The sequence below is a fragment of the Phoca vitulina genome, unplaced genomic scaffold (assembly GCF_004348235.1).
Source record: "Phoca vitulina isolate PV1807 unplaced genomic scaffold, GSC_HSeal_1.0 scaffold7, whole genome shotgun sequence".
NCBI classification, from domain to species: domain Eukaryota; kingdom Metazoa; phylum Chordata; class Mammalia; order Carnivora; family Phocidae; genus Phoca; species Phoca vitulina.
The window spans coordinates 60,058,761-60,076,597 of NW_022589710.1; the positions used below are offsets into that span (position 1 = coordinate 60,058,761).

The 17,837-nt window shown below is 40.9% G+C and overlaps 2 protein-coding genes across 6 annotated transcripts in view; one reads left to right on the plus strand and one right to left on the minus strand.

Annotated features, from left to right (window-relative positions):
- Positions 1-282: 282 nt before the first annotated feature.
- On the minus strand, positions 283-6,889 carry NDUFB1 (NADH:ubiquinone oxidoreductase subunit B1). The gene is made up of 3 exons (XM_032405813.1): positions 6,706-6,889; positions 1,337-1,481; positions 283-394 (listed from the first exon to the last, which is right to left on the minus strand). The coding sequence occupies exons 1-3, from the start codon at positions 6,797-6,799 to the stop codon at positions 358-360; spliced, it is 276 nt and encodes a 91-aa protein (XP_032261704.1). The 5' UTR covers positions 6,800-6,889; the 3' UTR covers positions 283-357.
- Positions 6,890-7,048: 159 nt separating this feature from the next.
- Positions 7,049-17,837, plus strand: part of CPSF2 (cleavage and polyadenylation specific factor 2) — a 32,855-nt gene continuing 22,066 nt past the window's right edge. For 2 of the 5 annotated variants that reach the window (XM_032405808.1, XM_032405811.1), the window contains exons 1-6: positions 7,049-7,408; positions 7,907-8,036; positions 10,470-10,531; positions 15,511-15,686; positions 16,661-16,820; positions 16,900-17,005. In XM_032405808.1, coding sequence (XP_032261699.1) covers positions 15,538-15,686; positions 16,661-16,820; positions 16,900-17,005 — 415 coding nt within the window. In that variant the 5' untranslated portion in view covers positions 7,049-7,408; positions 7,907-8,036; positions 10,470-10,531; positions 15,511-15,537. Of the gene's footprint in view, positions 7,409-7,906; positions 8,037-10,469; positions 10,532-15,507; positions 15,687-16,660; positions 16,821-16,899; positions 17,006-17,837 lie in introns of all 5 variants that reach the window. The other 3 variants (XM_032405810.1, XM_032405809.1, XM_032405807.1) reach the window with 3 other exon arrangements.

The following is a 17,837-nucleotide window of genomic DNA, read 5'->3' on the forward strand; positions in this document are numbered from 1 at the left end:
AAGAGATCTTTGCCAAACTCAAGGTCACTAAAATTTTCTGTTAGTACCATCCTTCTAAAGCACACAGTTTGAAAAAAAAAATTCTGAAAAATATCTGAGGAAAAAATTGGCTATACAATTTAATAGTACTATGGTCTAAAATGAGGAAAAGAAAATGAAACACTAATTGTAAATTTAACATCAATACACAATCAAGTACTCAATAATTTATTTTTAAGCTAAGTGTGCCTATTACTTGAAATGTGGAAGACTGCTTCGGCATAAAAAGAATCACACTTCAAATTAAATAATGAATGTGTTTTTATTTCTCTTCTAATTTTTAAAATGTGAACATTCTGTAATTCAGTCACGGGGCCTTTACTTCCAGGTGACTTCTTCATTGGGTCTCAATTCCCTGTAGAAATTAAAAAGGAAAGAAAGGAAAAAGTACAAATTTAATTTTTATGGGGGGTAGAGAGTCAGAAGAATATTCAATATTTTATATTCTATTTATATTCTTTTAAATTCTATATTTTATATTCTATTAAATTGACCCATTAAAATTTTTATATAGACTCAACATACTCATTCTAGTCTCTCATGCATCCCTTTGATTTCATTTTTCCTGATTAAGGAACTGCAATTTCTTAGTCTGTACGAAAGCGATTATCCTCTCAATGAGTTGATCTGAGGTTTTCTAAACCCTTTCTAATTCATTTTATCTTTCTTAAAATCCTTAACTGTAAACCTCCTCTCCATACTGACTGTGAGTGCTGCTCAAGCCTCTGGTCCCTTGAGCTTCTTCCCACCTCGCTGCATACCCAGTGGCAGACACCCTGTCTTGCTAACTAACTCTCTGCTGCCAAAAGAGCCATCTCCAGAGACACACTGGGACCAGGCAGCAGCCAGCTGCCTTCTGATCACTCACCCACCACGTCTAAAGCTCTCAAGCAGTGTTGCTGCGAATATAGCACCAAGCCACTATTAGTGCCACAGATTTCAGCTATGTTCTGGCTTAAGTAAGATAATATATGATAATATGTGAAAGCTATATTAAAGGCTTTGATGAGCTGGTTTAAAACTTTGTTTCTGTATTACAGTGCATCCTGAATGCCAAAAAAAATTTCAAACATTTGAAATAGCCTGTTCATAAACTGAAGACTTGTTGGCATTCCAAAATAATCATACTGTTTTGTAGAAGGGTTAAACAACAACTAATGCTGCAAAATAACATAACTTAAATATAAGTCCTTGGGGGAAAATTTACCCCTTCTGTTTATTTTTGGCACATATGATATTAAAAAGGCTTATTTCCAAGAACTGGTTAATTGTTCATTTAAAAAGTGTACAAACTAACCTTTTAAACAACAAACTCTTGTTCCGGAAGGCAGTCAGCTTTTCATCATTCTTTCTGTCTAGATAACATCCAAGGACAAACCCCATGGGCACAAGTATATGTACCCAGTGGTCACGAACAATCTGAATTACATTCATCCTGAGTGCTAGGAAAAAAAAAAAGATTATCAGAAATGTAACTGCTTTTGAAATATCTTAAAAAATTGCATCTGAAGGAGGATAGCCCTGAATATGGGAGATAGATGTTACAAGCATAATAAGCCTCTTCAAATTTGCTTTGGCATCAGAATGTAGTATACAACTTAAAATCTACTTGATGACAATTATACAGGTGACAATGATTAGTATAAAAACTGCACTGCACTAAAATCAATTAACTTTCTTTTTAGCTCCACTAGTGGTCTGATATGGTATAGCACAGAGAAATGGAGAGTATAAAAAATACTAGACTAAAACGTGAAACGTGAGCCCAGCTGTCCACGGGAAGAAACCCCCATTTCACTTTCCCGTCTCCACCGCTCGCAAACCCCGGGGGAGGTCCGGACCACCCCTCGCCTAGAGACACCGCCGCCGCTGAGGGCTTCCCTAGAGGTGGACCCTCCCTGCCTGCACAATGGGGACCCGCGGCGCCTCCGCTCATCTTGGACCCCGGAAAATTTTACCTGCAAAAGCTGAATATTTGCACCCTCCAACTATTAATTTAAAACTTTTACACGTGTAAAATATTTTTTAGAACCTCTTACAATGCTAAAACAAATATAATTATACTATTATGCCAAAAGCAGAATTCTTTAAAGATATCATTATTGAAAACTAATTTTTCAGAGCTACCATATGATCCAGCAATTGCCCTACTGGATATTTACCCCAAAGATACAAAAGTAGGGATCCGAAAGGGTACGTGCACCCCGATGTTTATAGCAGCAATGTCCACAATAGCCAAACTGTGGAAAGAGCCAAGATGTCCATCGACAGATGAATGGATAAAGAAGATGTGGTATATATATACAATGGAATATTACGCAGCCATCAAAAGGAATGAGCTCTTGCCATTTGCAACGACGTGGATGGAACTGGAGGGTATTATGCTGAGCGAAATAAGTCAAACAGAGAAAGACATGTATCATATGACCTCACTGATATGAGGAATTCTTAATCTCAGGAAACAAACTGAGGGTTGCTGGAGTGGGGGTGGGGTGGGAGGGATGGGGTGACTGGGTGATGGACATTGGGGAGGGTATGTGCTCTGGTAAGCGCTGTGAATTGTGCAAGACTGTTGAATCTCAGATCTGTACCTCTGAAACAAATAATGCAATATATGTTAAGAAAGAAAAAAAAGAAGAACAATGTAGCAGGAGGGGAAGAATGAAGGGGGGGAAATCGGAGGGGGAGAAGAACCATGAGAGACGATGGACTCTGAAAAACAAACTGAGGGTTCTAGAGGGGAGGGGGGTGGGAGGATGGGTTAGCCTGGTGATGGGTATTGAGGAGGGCACGTTCTGCATGGAGCACTGGGTGTTATGCACAAACATTGAATCATGGAACACTATATCTAAAACTAATGATGTAATGTATGGGGATTAACATAACAATAAAAAATTAAAAAAAAAAGAAAACTAATTTTTCAATTAGCAGTAGTTGTGACTCAGATAAACCCCATTAGCTACAATACTGCTAATGCACAAAGCTGAAAACTAATTTTTGAAAGGAAATAAAATGAGAGAAATTTTAAAAAACCACTGCATTCAACAATGTCATGGTAGATCTCAATATCAACTCAAAGATTTTACAAAAGATAGGGTCAGAAGGGAATTTACTTTTATAGAATAACTACTAGGTACCAGGGCCATCATATAATCTTATACATAACATGAAATAACTATTATTATCCTCATTTTATAGACTAGAAAACAGCTTAACCTAAACAGGTATTAAGTACAGAGCTGGAATCCAAGCTCAGGTTTCCTCCAAAAATCTTTTTCTATTAGATCTCAATATCTCTCTCAAAGACCTCTTCTCGAATTGATATTTATGGTACTTAAGGGCTTTTAAGTTCTAAGGTTTTCTAAAAGGTAGAGGAGGAGGACTAGAACTAGAAGTCACCATATGGAAAATAAATTTGCCTTAATTAAAAAAAAAGTTGAATTGTCAGTTTCTGCAAAAACTTGTACCTAAAGATGAAATCAAAATGTATCTGCCTACGCATGAATCTAAGATGAATAAATCACATACAATGGCTGAGAAGGCATGTGACAACACCCTGGTAAGAGAATACTGCCGACAAAAGTGCTCAGCACTAAACTATGCTAGGGTTAGGTAGACTGGATTCCTGCCTCTCCTAAGACACTGGTTCTCACACTTAACACATTTCAATTCTTTATTTCTCAAACTTCATCACTATCTAAAGGTACCGGGCAAGAAAATGGCCATGAAGTTAACAGTTGCACAATTACTCTATACTCTATATGATAAAGTGTAATATTACATACAGCAGGTTCCAATCTGGAAAACTATGTAATGTTAACAAGTTATTTAAAATACATAACTTACAGTTTAGTCATTAATTAAAGGTTTAGTCTACCGTCTACAGCTGGAATTCTCAAACCTGACTGCATATCAAAAACATCTGTGGAGCCTTTATCAAAATAGGGACTTTTGGGCGGGGGGTGTAGGCTGGTGGCTGTCAGTTGAGCATCAGGCTCTTGGTTCTGGCCCAGGTTGTGATCTCATGGGTTGTGGGATCGGGCCCCAGGTCAGGCTCCCTACTTGGCGGGGAGTCTGTTTCAAGATTCTCTCCCTCTGCCCCTCTCCCCGTTCATGAGATCGTGCGCTCAAATAAATAAATCTTTAAAACAAACAAAATAGGTACTTTCGGTCCTCCTTCCTTCTGGGACTGGAAAAACCTATAGCTGAAAGAACTTTTTAGATGATTTGATGAAAATAGTTCTTGGGCAACCTTATTTCCTAGAGGATGGTGGCTTTCTTAGCACTATGCCTTCCTTAAGTAACGTTATTTGCATTTAGATACTGAAGCACTCTGTGAATCTGACCAAGTGCCCACCAAGTTAGCCACTTACTTGTTTAATAAACTTGAACCAGTCAAGTACAGGAATAACAATACATGCCTTAATCAACTAATATAACTTTGAAAGCACAAAACTGCAAAATACTAGACAATGTAGGTCTCTGTAGAAGTCAAGTGGCCATATATTCGGTCCCCTGACGGAACCCTCACAGGTTCCTCAAATTTCTTAACAGGGGGTCAAGCCTAACCCTCAGCACAGGTGAGTCAGATACTATCTGTATTTTAACCAACAACAAAAGTGCTTATTGACTTAGCCCAAGACTGTTCTAAATAAGCCCATGGACACCTGTGGGCTATAAGCCATATTGTTGTTGGCATTCTTCCAACAGGGCAAGTAGCTATTGTCTGGCTCTAGTCTGAGAATCTGAGAAGAGGTGAGACAAACCCCTGAGGCTCTGGCTGCACATAGGCTCTTACATACACTCTATAAGTGAAGACTGATAGATAAAAGGATTCTGTGTATTCAAAATCCAGAGTTGGGTTCAGCCACCATGATTCCATCGCTAACAGGTAAATGACAAATGTTAGTCCATGAGACATTTCATATTACATGTGTATAATCTATTTAATGGACTTCGGAAGCAGTGGCATTGAACATAATTTGTCCTCTGTATTTCACTGTGAGTGAATGACTGCGGAGGACAAAGATTTATGGACCTAAGAAGTGAGCTACAACGATTTCTTGGAGAATGGATAGGAGGAGGGATTTAGACAGACTCTGGTCATGAGCCCAAGAGCACAGGGGGCTTTATCTGATGGGTAAAGGGCAGTGAGGTCCTGGGACAGGCTCCAATGAAACAAGCTGAGGTTTGGATAAAGAGTGACATCCACATGGGTGCCCATGAGGGTACTGTACATTATTAGTGTTTTCTTTCTTTTCTTTTTTTTTTTTTTTTTTGAGGGGGCAGAGAGCAAAGGGAGAGGGAGAGAATCTTAAGCAGACTCCATGCTCAGCACAGACGTGGAACACCACCTCACGACCCTGAGATCATCACCTGAGCCGCAATTAAGAGTCGGATGCTTAACCGACTGGGCCACCCAGGCACCCCATTAGTGTCTTCTTTATTAAGACTCATGAAAAATCCTTCTTTTACTTCAGAACTGGGATTTGCTATGGTATTCCTAAGAAAAACTAGTTTTTATCTTATGGACTCAAGGAATCACGTAACTGATCACCTATCCTTTGTTACCAATACGTTTCAAATTTTTTGCCTAGCTCTAGAAAGAACTCTTAATAGCACTGTCAGGTACGGTTCTTATTGCTTTTCATAATCCCTAACTCATGTAATCTTCACAATACTATGTGCGTATTCACTAATGTCCCCAATGTAGTAGGCATATTTTTTTTTCAGATGAGGAAATCCAGGAGCAATCGACTTGCCTAAGGTCACAGATGCAGTAAGTGGCAGAGCTGGGATTAACACTCAGGCAGTCTGACTTCTTGGTCCAAGCTATTTGTTTTATTGTCTGTTAGGGTAACTATAGGGATAAACATTTAGACTGACCTCACTCAGCGTTATCTTATTTTTCCTAACATTACTTTTTCTTCAACCAATTTTTCCCTCCTAACTTCTAAAAAGAAAACTGGATCTGGTATTTCTATAAGTCAATTCATGTTGTAAAACGTAGATGAATAAATATTTCAAAAATTAAATCCTAATCTCTAATTGGTCCCCACAGCATTTTAGATCGACTCTTTTTTTTTTTGAACAATACATAATCTATGAAAAGCAGTGCTGGATGCTCGGAGAAACTGAACTCTTTGAGGTCTGGAACCAACCGTGTCTTAATAACCTAGTATAAATTAAGTATTACGTTTTTAAAAAGTGATTTTTTGTGTGTGGAATGGTCGGCTCAAAAGGGTTTGCGATTTGGAAGAGAACGAGGGTAGTTTCCAATCCTGAGCACCGAGACAGAACGCTGAAACTTGGACGAATCTGGGATGCTCGCGCCTTCCCTCCAGCCTAGGAGCGTGATCCCGGCCTGTCTTCTCTCCGGTCCGGCCGGGGCAGTCACCGGGTGATCCCCAAAGACGTTTTCCAGTAATGACAGCCTCCCACTGCCCTTTCCAAAAGCCGTCAGGTGCGAAACGTGAGCCCACGTGTCCACGGGAAGAAACCCCCATTTCACTTTCCCGTCTCCACCGCTCGCAAACCCAGGGGAGGCCCGCACCACCCCTCGCCTAGAGACACCGCCGCCGCCGAGGGCTTCCCTAGAGGTGGACCCTCCCCGCCTGCACAACGGGGACCCGCGGCGCCTCGGCTCATCTTGGACCCCGGACCCACCTGCGGCCTTGGTGCCAAAAACGACCCCACGACCAAGGGCAGCGACGACCCAACCACCGGCGCCGGCGGAAGCTGCGGCCTTGGGACCTGCCATTCGCTCCGCTCGCTCGAAGAGAGGGGTGGCGCTGGGAAACCATACCTCGTCTTCCTTTTGACGTTGGACTCTTCTTGTACTTATTTTAGCTCTCACGCATTATAACTTATTTAAAAAGAAGACTTCGGCGCAGGGTGACGAGATTTTAGTCGTAAGCGCCATCTCCTTCCCACAGCTGCGTCCCCACCCCCCCCGAAGATGGTATCGCCCTGGGCCTTCCCCGCCTCAGAGGCTCGCCTCCAGTTTCAAAATGGCGGCCGCCATCGGGGGGCTTCTGCTGGCTGGTCGTCCCGGGTGCCTCTGAGCGAGCATCAGCTTTTCTCGCTCTTGAACCTGGATTCGACTAGGGGTTGGGAAGGGCAGTGGACGGCGTTGGGGGAGGACTGACGAGGCAAGTGAGGGCGGAGGAAAGGAGCGAGACTTCGGATGGGGGAGGGGGCGTCCTCGGCCCTCAGGGAGACCCTGGCTCCACTTCGTCCGGGTCGGCGCTGGGGACGTGCGCTTGGGGTTTCGGTGGCGACTGTCCTGGCCGGGCCTGGCAGAAGTGCTCATCGAGGGAAAGAGACGTGATTTCTTCGTGGGTCTAAAGCTCCCGGTGTTTGTCAGTCCGTACGATTCACTCCTGTGTTCTCCTTCCCTCCTTTTGCTGTTTCCCGGTGACCTTTCAGTTTCGGCGCTGGAGGAGTTAATCCGACGCCAGCTTCGGCGCCTTTGGCCCTCGTGGTTGCTGTGTTTTTAGCCGCCTCGCTGGGGGTCTTCCGTGGTCTCGGCTTCAGAGACCACGAGGCTGCTAAGCCCTGGGCACAAAGTAGGCGTTCTTTTTTAGTTAGTCGATTCCCAGGGACCTTTTGAGCTGTTAACCGTGTTTTATTAAAATGGTCTCGGCCTCCCGCTCCCCACCCACCCCACCCCCCCAGCGCCCCAGCCCTCCAGGCTCCTTTTGCCCTCAAGCGCTTCCATCACTCTGTATTATTACATGCTCTTAAGTAAACGAGGTCAGACTAGCCTTAACCCCGGCAAGTCTGGCCTCCTGTCACCAGCCGAACATGAGTTATCCATTGCGCATCCCCTAATTTTTTATCTTATATCCCCTGTGATTTTTTTTAGGAAACCAATTCTCTTCCCGAACGGACCAGGAAAAGACTTTTTGGTCTTCGTGAGCTCGAGGGCCAACCCAGATTCCTTCGTTTTCCGTTGGATTTTGCCTAGTTCCCTTTCGCTGTCAGCAACATGCAAGGTCATTATTGAGAGAGCGAGTAACTGAGAGATAATTGAGATGAAGTAGTATCCGTCAGGAAGGAATTGATGGTCTGGTTCGGGTTCATTCTTTAAGCACACATGTGTGTTGCTTTGAGTGCTGTGCTTGAATTTGGCGATACAAAGATGATCGCTTTTGCTCTTAGCCTATACATTTCAGCATCCATTCAATAAATATTCTTGGTACGCAGTTTGTGTTAGGTAAAAAAACAAACAAACCTCCTGAGGCCACCAAAAAAGCTTCATAAAGGAATAAATATTTCAGCTGGGTTTTGAAGGGTCAAAAGGAATTTATGAGGCTCAGGAGAAGGTCATTCCTGGATGCAGAAACTTGAGCAGTTTTGGCATACGGAGGGAGAGTGGGAAGATAAATGTGCTTGAGCATGCAGTGCAAGGGTGGTTGGTGAAGGAAGAGGGAGATTGAGAGCAACTTGTGAAGGACTTTGATTTCCAGCTAAGGAGTTTAGATTTTATTTGTTAGAAGGTGCATACTATGCACAAGGAAAGGGCATGAGTATATTTGTTTTTTTTAGGGTGGTCTCTGACAGCTGTATGGAGGATCAACTTGGAACAGGAAAACTAGATAAGAGGAAATTGTAGTCATTGAGGTAAGGTAATGATTGCCTCAATTGAAATAGGATAGTGAAGGGTGTAAGAAAGACCTTTCTGAAATGTCAAATAGGATTCAATGGGTTGCTGCAGTTTGGTGGAGGGAGGGTGACTCCAGAGTTTTTGGTCCAGGAAACTAAATGGATGATGATACCATTAAAATCAACCCTAAAATATGTACATAAAAATAGAATGGTGCCAACCTGCACCTTAAGGAGTGAGAGAGCGGAATGCTGTACCATACGAAGCATTGATTTTAGAGTCTAGATTTGTGCTATTACAGTAGCCACAAGCTGCATGTAGCTGTTGAGCCCTTGAAATTGTGGTTAGATTGAATTGAGATGTGCTGTAAATATAAAATACACACTGGACAAAGACTTGGTATGAAAAACAATGTAAAATATCTCAATAATAATGGCTACATACTGAAATGATAATATTTTGAATGTGTTGGGCTCAATAAAGTATATTAAAATTAATTTCACCTGTAAAACTTTTCAATGTGCTATGAAAAATAAATTTAATTACATTTGTGGCTTGCATTATATTTTTGTTGGGCAGATTCGATGTAGTCTAGACTAATGATAAAGGAATTTGTATGGAGGTGCAATTTGAGCTGGGCCTTGAGACCGTGGTGAGCAGTGATGTCAGCAGCTTGCTGGTGCCCTCCATTGCCAGTTAAGGCATTCAGGTTTTTGTTTTTTCAAGCAGTGAGAAGCCTTCAGAGATTTCTGAGCAAGGGTTAATATGTGGAGGGGTGTTTCTGAAGATTAATCTGACAGTCGTGTTTAGGTTGAGATGAAGGAGGAAAGGCTGGAGGGAGAGAAACAGAGAAACCCAAATATAAGGTAATGAGGCCCTGCTTTAAGGTACTGGTGGTAGGAAGGGAAAGGGGATGATACACAGGTGAGGCATTTTGAGGGAAAAATAATCAGGAGTTGGTAACAGACTATTCAAGAAGAAGTAAAGGAAGGAATCAAATGTAGAGTTTCAAGCTTTGGTTACTTAGATAAGGACTAATGAATTCATGTCATACGATTATAAAATACACCTGAGGCTAGAGGAATTTAGTCTCAAAATAGAACCAGCAAAGTTGGAAGGAGGAAGTGGTCTGCTAAATACTCTTCCTTTTGATCTCCTTGCTTTCTGTATCTTATCTAATCGATCAGACCCACCAGCTCATTTTCCTAAAATACGGAATTTCCTGTATTATGTCATCTTACTTCAAAATGGATCTTAAAATGTTTGTTGCCTGAAGAACGAGGTCCAGAGTCCAAGACCTTCCATTATCTGGCCCTTTTCTATTCAGTACTTTTTTTTCATTTTTTTGCTTATATGAAGGTGTGTTCGGCTGGTTTTTCCACTAAAACTCTGTCAGTTTTTATGTGCCTTTGATCATGTTATTCCCCTGTTTTGAATACCTTTTCTTTTTGTCTCTTTCTACTCAGGTCCTACTAATCCTTAACAAGTAATTTAAGATCCCACCTCTTTTATGCTTTTCAATAACATACGCTAATGTCAGTTTTTAAAATCTTATTTCCTAAACTGCATATTTTAGCTCATGATTATAACCAATTTGGTACATTATTTTTGTCTTTTATTATCCTTTTATTATCTCTGTTTTATGTAAGCTTTAGCTTCCTAAAATTATGACAAGTTTCTTTTTTAAAAAAGGACCATTTATTATACTACTTGCTGCTGCTTGTGATGTTCATCTTAGGGCACGACATAGAAGTTAAACACCATAATTAAAAGTGACTCTGTTGTACCACATTCATCAGACTCTCATTTTTTTATTTTTTAGATTTATAAAGAACTCTTCCCTTGAATTCATGGTGTTTCATCCTATGTACAACTGAGATATCAGTAAGTAATGAATGTGTCTAATAAAGATACAGCTTTATTATGTTATGAGCAATTGTATTAAAAATATCTTCACCTATTGAAATCTGAGTCTGTGTGCAAAAAGGTTTAACATGAACTCATTTACTTCTGTCTGCAAGATCTTTCGTATTTTCACTTCATAATCTAAAGAAAGTGGAAGTTAAGGTGGATTTGAGTAAAAAAGAGTTTCTCTTAGGCCATTAATATAATTATCGTACAGGAAACTTTTCGGCAGGGAGAATTTTTAGTAGATCCTTTCCAAAATTGTATTTATAAATGATTTTCATCAAATTGGAGAATTAATATCTTTGTATTTCTCATACCTCACAAATAGGAACATGCTAAGCCAATATATTTTTAATTTTAACTTACTTGTTTCATCAGTTCTTTACTGAACAACTGCTATGTGTTTAAAACATGTGCTAATATAGTAAGGATACAAAAATGGATCAAGCCTGGTCTTACACTCAAGAGAGCTCTCACAAGCAAAGGGAAGTGCATATAAATAGGTAACTGTTAATGGTGCGGTAAGGGCACTAAGCTCATTTGACACGAGCCATACTTCATTCATTTAAGAAGCTTTTATTGACCCTCTGCTATGTGTTAGGCACTATGGAGGCATTGGAGGATAACTGTGACCAAAATAGATAAGGTCTATTTTTGCATGGAGTCCATGATCTAGTGCTGGGGTGAGGAGGAGAGATGGGGGTGGGCAAAGCAAGTAAATAAGTAGCAGGTATAGAGAGCAGTATTTTGAGGGAAATGGAGTGATGTTGCAGGATGTAACAGGTAGGGAAGGACTTTAGAGTTGTTAGAAAACCATCTCAGAATAAATTTGAGGCAGGGAAAATATACAAACTAGCTAGAGATCTTAGTGACAATGGAGATAGAAAGAAATTTGAGAAATAGGATGGAGGTAAAAATGCAGCACTTACCGATAGATTGGATGTGGGATACAAAGGAAAGGAAGGACTCAAGGATGATGCCATCAGAGATCAGATGATACTTATGGCTGTGGAACTGGTGAGATTACCTGGAAAGAAAGAAATAAGTCCTACTGAAGAGCACTGCCACATTTAGAGGTTAAAGAAAGTAACTAACAAGGGAGATGGGGGAGTGACGAGTTAGATACAAGGAAAACCAGGAGAGGGTTGACACGGAAGCAGAGGGAGGAGAGCATTTCAAGGAGGCCGAACACTTACTTCTACTGAATGTTGCTATGATTTCTGCCAGTTGAGGCCAGAGAAATAAATGCCCATTGGCTTAAATTGCATAGAGGTTGGTCAGTGACCTTGATGAAAGCACTTTTTTTCAAGATTTTATGTATTTATTTGACAGAGACACAGCAAGAGAGGGAACACAAGCAGGGGGAGTGGGAGAGGGAGAAGCAGGCTTCCTGCTGAGCAGGGAGCCCAATGTGGGGCTTGATTCCCAGGACCCTGGGACCATGACCTGAGCTGAAGGCAGACACTTAACGACTGAGCCACCCAGGCGCCCCGGTGAACGCACTTCTGGTAGGCTGGTGGAGGAAGATGCTAGCTTTGGGAGTCTGAATGGGAGGCGAGAAAGTAGAGACACATTTGTGGACAAATATTCTGAGAACTTGCTGTGAAAGGGGAGCATAGAAGTGATGAAGTACTTGCAGGGGATTGTAGGATTAAGAGAGGGTTCTTTTAAATTGGAGAATTCTAGAGGATCTGCGTATGCTAATAGGAATGGTACATCAATGATACATGGATATTGCAGGGAAAAGAGGGAATGACTGAAGAGGTTCAGTCCTCTAGAAGGTAAAAAAATGAGAATGGGATCCAGAGTACTCATGGGGATTGGCCTTGGATGAGAGCAGCGCCATTGATTCCTTGTAATCAGAGACACAACAGTGTTCATGCAGATACATTAATAGAATTGGTATTGGAGAATGGGTTACTGTCTAATGACTTTGTTTTCTAACTGAAGAATGAGGTGAGATGATCAGCTGAGAGTAGGGTGGAGGGAGTGGTGCATGATGCTTGAGCAGAGAAGAGGTGATGTGAAATCATAATCTCAGAGATAGTCAACCTACTACAAAAACTTAGATTGATAGCTAGTGCTTAGTGCCTGTTTGTTATATGTATATATATTTTTTCCATTTGAGATTTTTGACCATGAATTTAAAGAGTAAGTAGCACAGTGGTGGGATTGTTTGTTTGTTTTTTCTCTGGCAACATTCAGTTTCTGGAATAGGCAAAGTGAAGGACTGGAGTCAGTCAGGGTTGGGGTTTTGCCAGGCTGGTACAAGGAAGGACTAGAGCAGCCAGATACTTGATCGTGTTTGCAAGATACTCATGGTGGATTGTGGATCAACAGGAAGGACATGAATGGAGACAGGAGAGGGTGAAAGAGCAGTCGGGGGGTTAGAGATTTGGTGAGGCCAAAGGATGTTCGAGGTGGGATTACTGAGTAAGCAAGGCGGGAGTGAGAGCATGAGACGCCAGAAGGTGAACATTTGGAAATGGTGCAGCTCAGGGGTGATGAGGTTCAGGGCATAACCGTGGTGGTGGGAGGCTGAAGTGAGACGAGGTTATTGGAAGTGAGAAAGGGGATTAGAGTCTGTAGCGGAGTTACTGAGGAAGACCGAAATCAGGTACTAAAGTCCTCAGGGAACGAGGTCCGATTAACCTATGCCAGCAGTGAAGAGGGAAGAGGGAAGGTTCCTAGTGAACTATCTGGGAGGGCCCGGAGTATTTGGAGGAGGAAGGAGAAGATCTGGTTTGGAAGCTGCAGTGAGGAGCAAGGAGCACAGACTTCCTGCTTCAGAGGCACAGGGGATACAAGGAAGAAACCCTTGAAAAGCTGCAGGAGAAACAGTTCCTGTGAAGGTTATCAGGTGAAGAAAGAGAACCTTCAGGGAAGAGGTGCAGTTTCGGGTGAGGGTAAGCAGCGTCGTTCCAGAGGACATACTGGAAGGACTTGGGAGGGATAGAAAGTAGAGGAGTGGATCCGACTGGCAGATGTGCACATCAGTGATAATGAACAACCCAGGAGTCTTGGGTCTTTGCCTGTGACTGGGGAGAAAAAGGATGGGAAATGTGGTGGGATTGGTCTCCTGACACATTGTCATGAAAGGTGACAGTTTACCTGACTTTGTTGATAGGACCTTGGGTAGCTGGTAAGAGACCATCAGGTATGCGTGACCTCTCCTACTTGCATAGTTGGCCAGGGAAGGCTAATTTACTTCAAGGAGCTAAGATCTGAAATATTGCTGAGGAGCTGTACTTCGCTAATGAATGTTTTTGTAACATCTGTTTAATAGCATGCAATTCTAGGTCTTAAATCCCAATAGATGTGCTCATGTTATATCTCCTTGAAATATATACAGTAGGCATCCCAACATAAATTCCATCAAATACATGTTGAGCACCTACCGTGTGTCAGGTTCTCTTTTAGGAATTGCAAACATGAGATTTTACCTCTTGTTTTTTTAGTTGCTTACTTTCCAGCGCAAGCATTTTTAACATTCAATGCCTGAAAAGTATGTGGATTTCTATGTGTTTGTTTTTTGACGACTGAGGGGAGAAGGAACAGTCCACAGCTTTTTATCAGATTCTCAAGGGGGTCTATTTAAGGACCCCTGGTCTAATAGGAGAGAGAGACATGAAAGCTAATCATTGTAATGCAATGAAATCATTGCCATCACAGAGAAAAATAAAGGAAGCACAGATTCACCTTGAAGAATGAGTTCATTAATTATCTATTTATATATTGAGGAACTTGGTAGTCTCTATTCTAGGTAATTTACACATTATTTGAAATCTTCCAGCATCCTTTTTATGTGTATTATATTAAAGATTTATTTATTTATTTTTAAAGATTTTATTTATTTATTTGAGAGAGAGAGAGAGAGCAACAGAGATAGAGAAAGCACGAGCAGGGAGGAGAGGGAGAAGCAGGCTCTCCGATGAGCAGGGAGCCCCACACAGGGCTAGATCCAGGACCCTGGAATCATGACCTGAGCCGAAGGCAGACGCTTAACCGACTAAGCCACCCAGGTGCCCCATGAGATTGATTGATTTATTTTAGAGAGGGAGAGAGAGTGTGCACTGGGGGGTGGTGAGGGTGGAGTGGGGAGGAGCAGAGGGAAAGTTTTAAGTAGACTTTGCACTGAGCACGGAGCCAGATGCGGGACTCTTAACCTCATGACCCTGAGATCCCTACTTGAGTCGAAACCAAGAGTCGGATGCTTAACCAACTATGCCAAGGCGCTCCGTTTTATGTGTGTTATTAATACTCATGTTTATAGGCTGGAATACATAAGTGAGGAAAGGTTAATTAATTGCTTAATTAGTAGTAGTTTCAAATCTGAAACTGATTCTAAAGTCTACTGCTTTTCTTTTTTTTTTTTTTTTTTTAAAGATTTTATTTATTTATTTGACAGAGACACAGCGAGAGGGGGACACAAGCAGGGGGAATGGGAGAGGGAGAAGCAGGCTTCCCGCAGAGCAGGGAGCCTGATGCCAGATGCAGGGCTGGATCCTGAGCCGAAGGCAGACGGCAGACTGAGCCACCCCGGCGCCCCATGTCTACTGCTTTTCATTAAGCCACACTGGGAGCCACTGAAGGACTCATTGTAAACAAGAGTACATAAGATCATGTTTGTACTTTGAAATTTAGCAATGATGGAAATAGGTCTTTAAAGTGTTTGCTTTCTGGGGCGCCTGGGTGGCTCAGTCAGTTGAGTGTCTGCCTCTCAATTCAGGTCATGATCCCGGGGTCCTGGGATCGAGCCCTGCATCGGGCTCCTTCCTCAGCATGGAGTCTGCTTCTCCCTCTGCCCCTCCCCCTGCTCATGCTCTCTCTCTTGCTCTCTCTCAGATATGTTTATGGAATTTCTGCCCACTTAGAAACCTGATGCAATGTTAATTTGTACGTTGTTTGTTAGACTATGATGTATTTTTAATTATGTTTTTATTTCTTTTGAGAAGACTTTTTGGATTGTTTTTGGACCAAAAATGACATCTATTATCAAATTAACTACCCTCTCTGGGGTTCAAGAAGAGTCTGCTCTTTGCTATCTTCTGCAAGTTGATGAGTTTAGATTTCTGTTGGACTGTGGCTGGGATGAGCACTTTTCTATGGATATTATAGATTCCCTGAGGAAGTAAGTTACTTTTCATATTTCTAGACTTTTATTAAATGAACTTCTCTTTTCTACACTGTAATACCATCTTGATGATATACAGTATTTGCTTTCTTTCCTCTATTTTGATTTATAGTAAAAGACTTAGTTTTACTTACTCCAAAGAGCCAAATAGTGACTGTTTCCATTTGTAAAGTTTTGATTGCATTATAAACTGTGTTTATTGAAATTCAGTAAAATGTTAAGTGTTACTTGGCTAATGGATCCCAGTAGAGATTTTTTGCACCATAATTTTAGAGAAGAATAATTGTGTAAGAATTTGAAGAGAGGAAAAACCTTCCATGTGAAAAGTCTGCCATCAGATCACATTAGCTTACTTTCTATGTCTTTTGATCCTTCATATTGAGCTTTGGTGCCCAGAATAATGACCATGAGATACAAAAGGATACTAATCTATCAAAGAAAAATTCACTTAATGCTTGTAGTATTGTACTAAGTATGGAAGGAAAGAGAACTTAAATATTTAAAAACTGAGAACTTTTAGCAAAACTTTTTTTTCTAATTTCTTCTGTCAGTGAGACCATATGCTTTATTAATTGAAGTTTCACTATAGTGAATATGCTATCAGTCACCATGCTAAAAAGCAGAGGCAAAAATCCATAATAAATATATGGCCATTTAAATATCCTCTCCCTAACAATTTCTGAAATTTCAAGTTGAGTTCTTGAACTTTAATAGTATATGAAACAGCCATTCACAATCAGCTTATGTGTGGTATCTACTGATTCTCTTTTTTCTTTTTTTATGTGTATAGACATCCTCTGTTTTGTGCAACACATACCATACTTTTGATATCTATGCAGGACGGGGTAGTAATAACTGGTATTGCTAGGTATCATAATTTCAGCTCTTTTGCTCTTTTACCCCAGCCTAGTCTTTACTCTTAAAAACGAGATTGGAGAAATTGAGAAGCCATTTTGATCGTATTCTCCTAGGCATGTTCACCAAGTTGATGCAGTACTGTTGTCCCACCCCGATCCTCTTCATCTTGGTGCTCTCCCGTATGCCGTCGGGAAGCTGGGTCTGAACTGTGCTATCTACGCGACCATTCCTGTTTATAAAATGGGACAGATGTTCATGTATGATCTTTACCAGGTAACTCAAGCAATTAAAAACTGCTTTTTACACTCCTGTAGTGATCATGTTTAACCTCTGATTTATGTGCTTCTTTTAGTCTCGACACAATACAGAAGACTTTACACTCTTCACGTTAGATGATGTGGATGCAGCCTTTGATAAAATACAGCAGTTAAAATTTTCTCAGATTGTGAATTTGAAAGGTAAAAAATGATTCCAATAGTAAGTAATTGGACTAAGGGGGTTTAACTGATTTTGAAAAGTACAAGGGGAATTTGTAGTAAAAATCATAGGCACTGTGGTCTGAAAAAGAAAAGATTAGCATGTTCTCATATGGAACTCTGAACTTCTCCCAAGTCATTTGGATTTTAAAACATTCCAGATTAAATACTAACACAATGTTAATAGCTCAAGCCTTTTCACATTTAACTCGGGAATGACTTATTTAGTGTTTACTGTGTATGGTGCACAAAGGTAACGTGCCAGATCCTCCTCCTAGGGGTTCATGGTTGAGGGGCTCAGATGACTAAATGTAGTGATTGAGGTCTTGAAGGAAATGCAGTGCCTTGGCAGCATAGTAGAAGATAACTGAATTCTAGAATTGGGTATTAAGAAGTTTATTACTTAATTAGGTCAGGAAGTCCTCTGTTAAGTATAGATTTCTCATCTGTGGAGGGAGATTAAATATGAAGCCTTGCGTTGAAATTGAGAAAATGGTGCCATGGTGTACTCTGATGATTTGACCAAGAAATAACAATGTCACAACAGTTTGGCTTGTACTTAATTTTTCTATAGGATAAATTTTTTACCATGAGATTTGTATTGTTACTCTGTCAATTTCAGGTTAGCAAAAATGGAAACATTTGATTGTGTGTGTACCGAATAAATATTCAAATTTATTCGTTCATATTAAGTAATTTAATAGGGTACTGGCTTTTAAATCCAATCTCTTTATAATATTTCAGTTTATGAACACAGATACGTCTGCAAGCATTCATAACAAAATGACAAGAGAGTTTGTCTACAGTGAGGGAA

Excerpts from the sequence above, each read along its gene's own strand:
- NDUFB1 (XM_032405813.1), bottom strand. The coding sequence starts at position 6,799 with ATGGCAGGTCCCAAGGCCGCAGCTTCCGCCGGCGCCGGTGGTTGGGTC. Across the intron at positions 1,482-6,705 it reads TTTTGGCACCAAGGCCGCAG|CACTCAGGATGAATGTAATT; the intron begins GTGGGTCCGGGG and ends TTTTTTTCCTAG. Across the intron at positions 395-1,336 it reads AAGAGTTTGTTGTTTAAAAG|GGAATTGAGACCCAATGAAG; the intron begins GTTAGTTTGTAC and ends TAATTTCTACAG.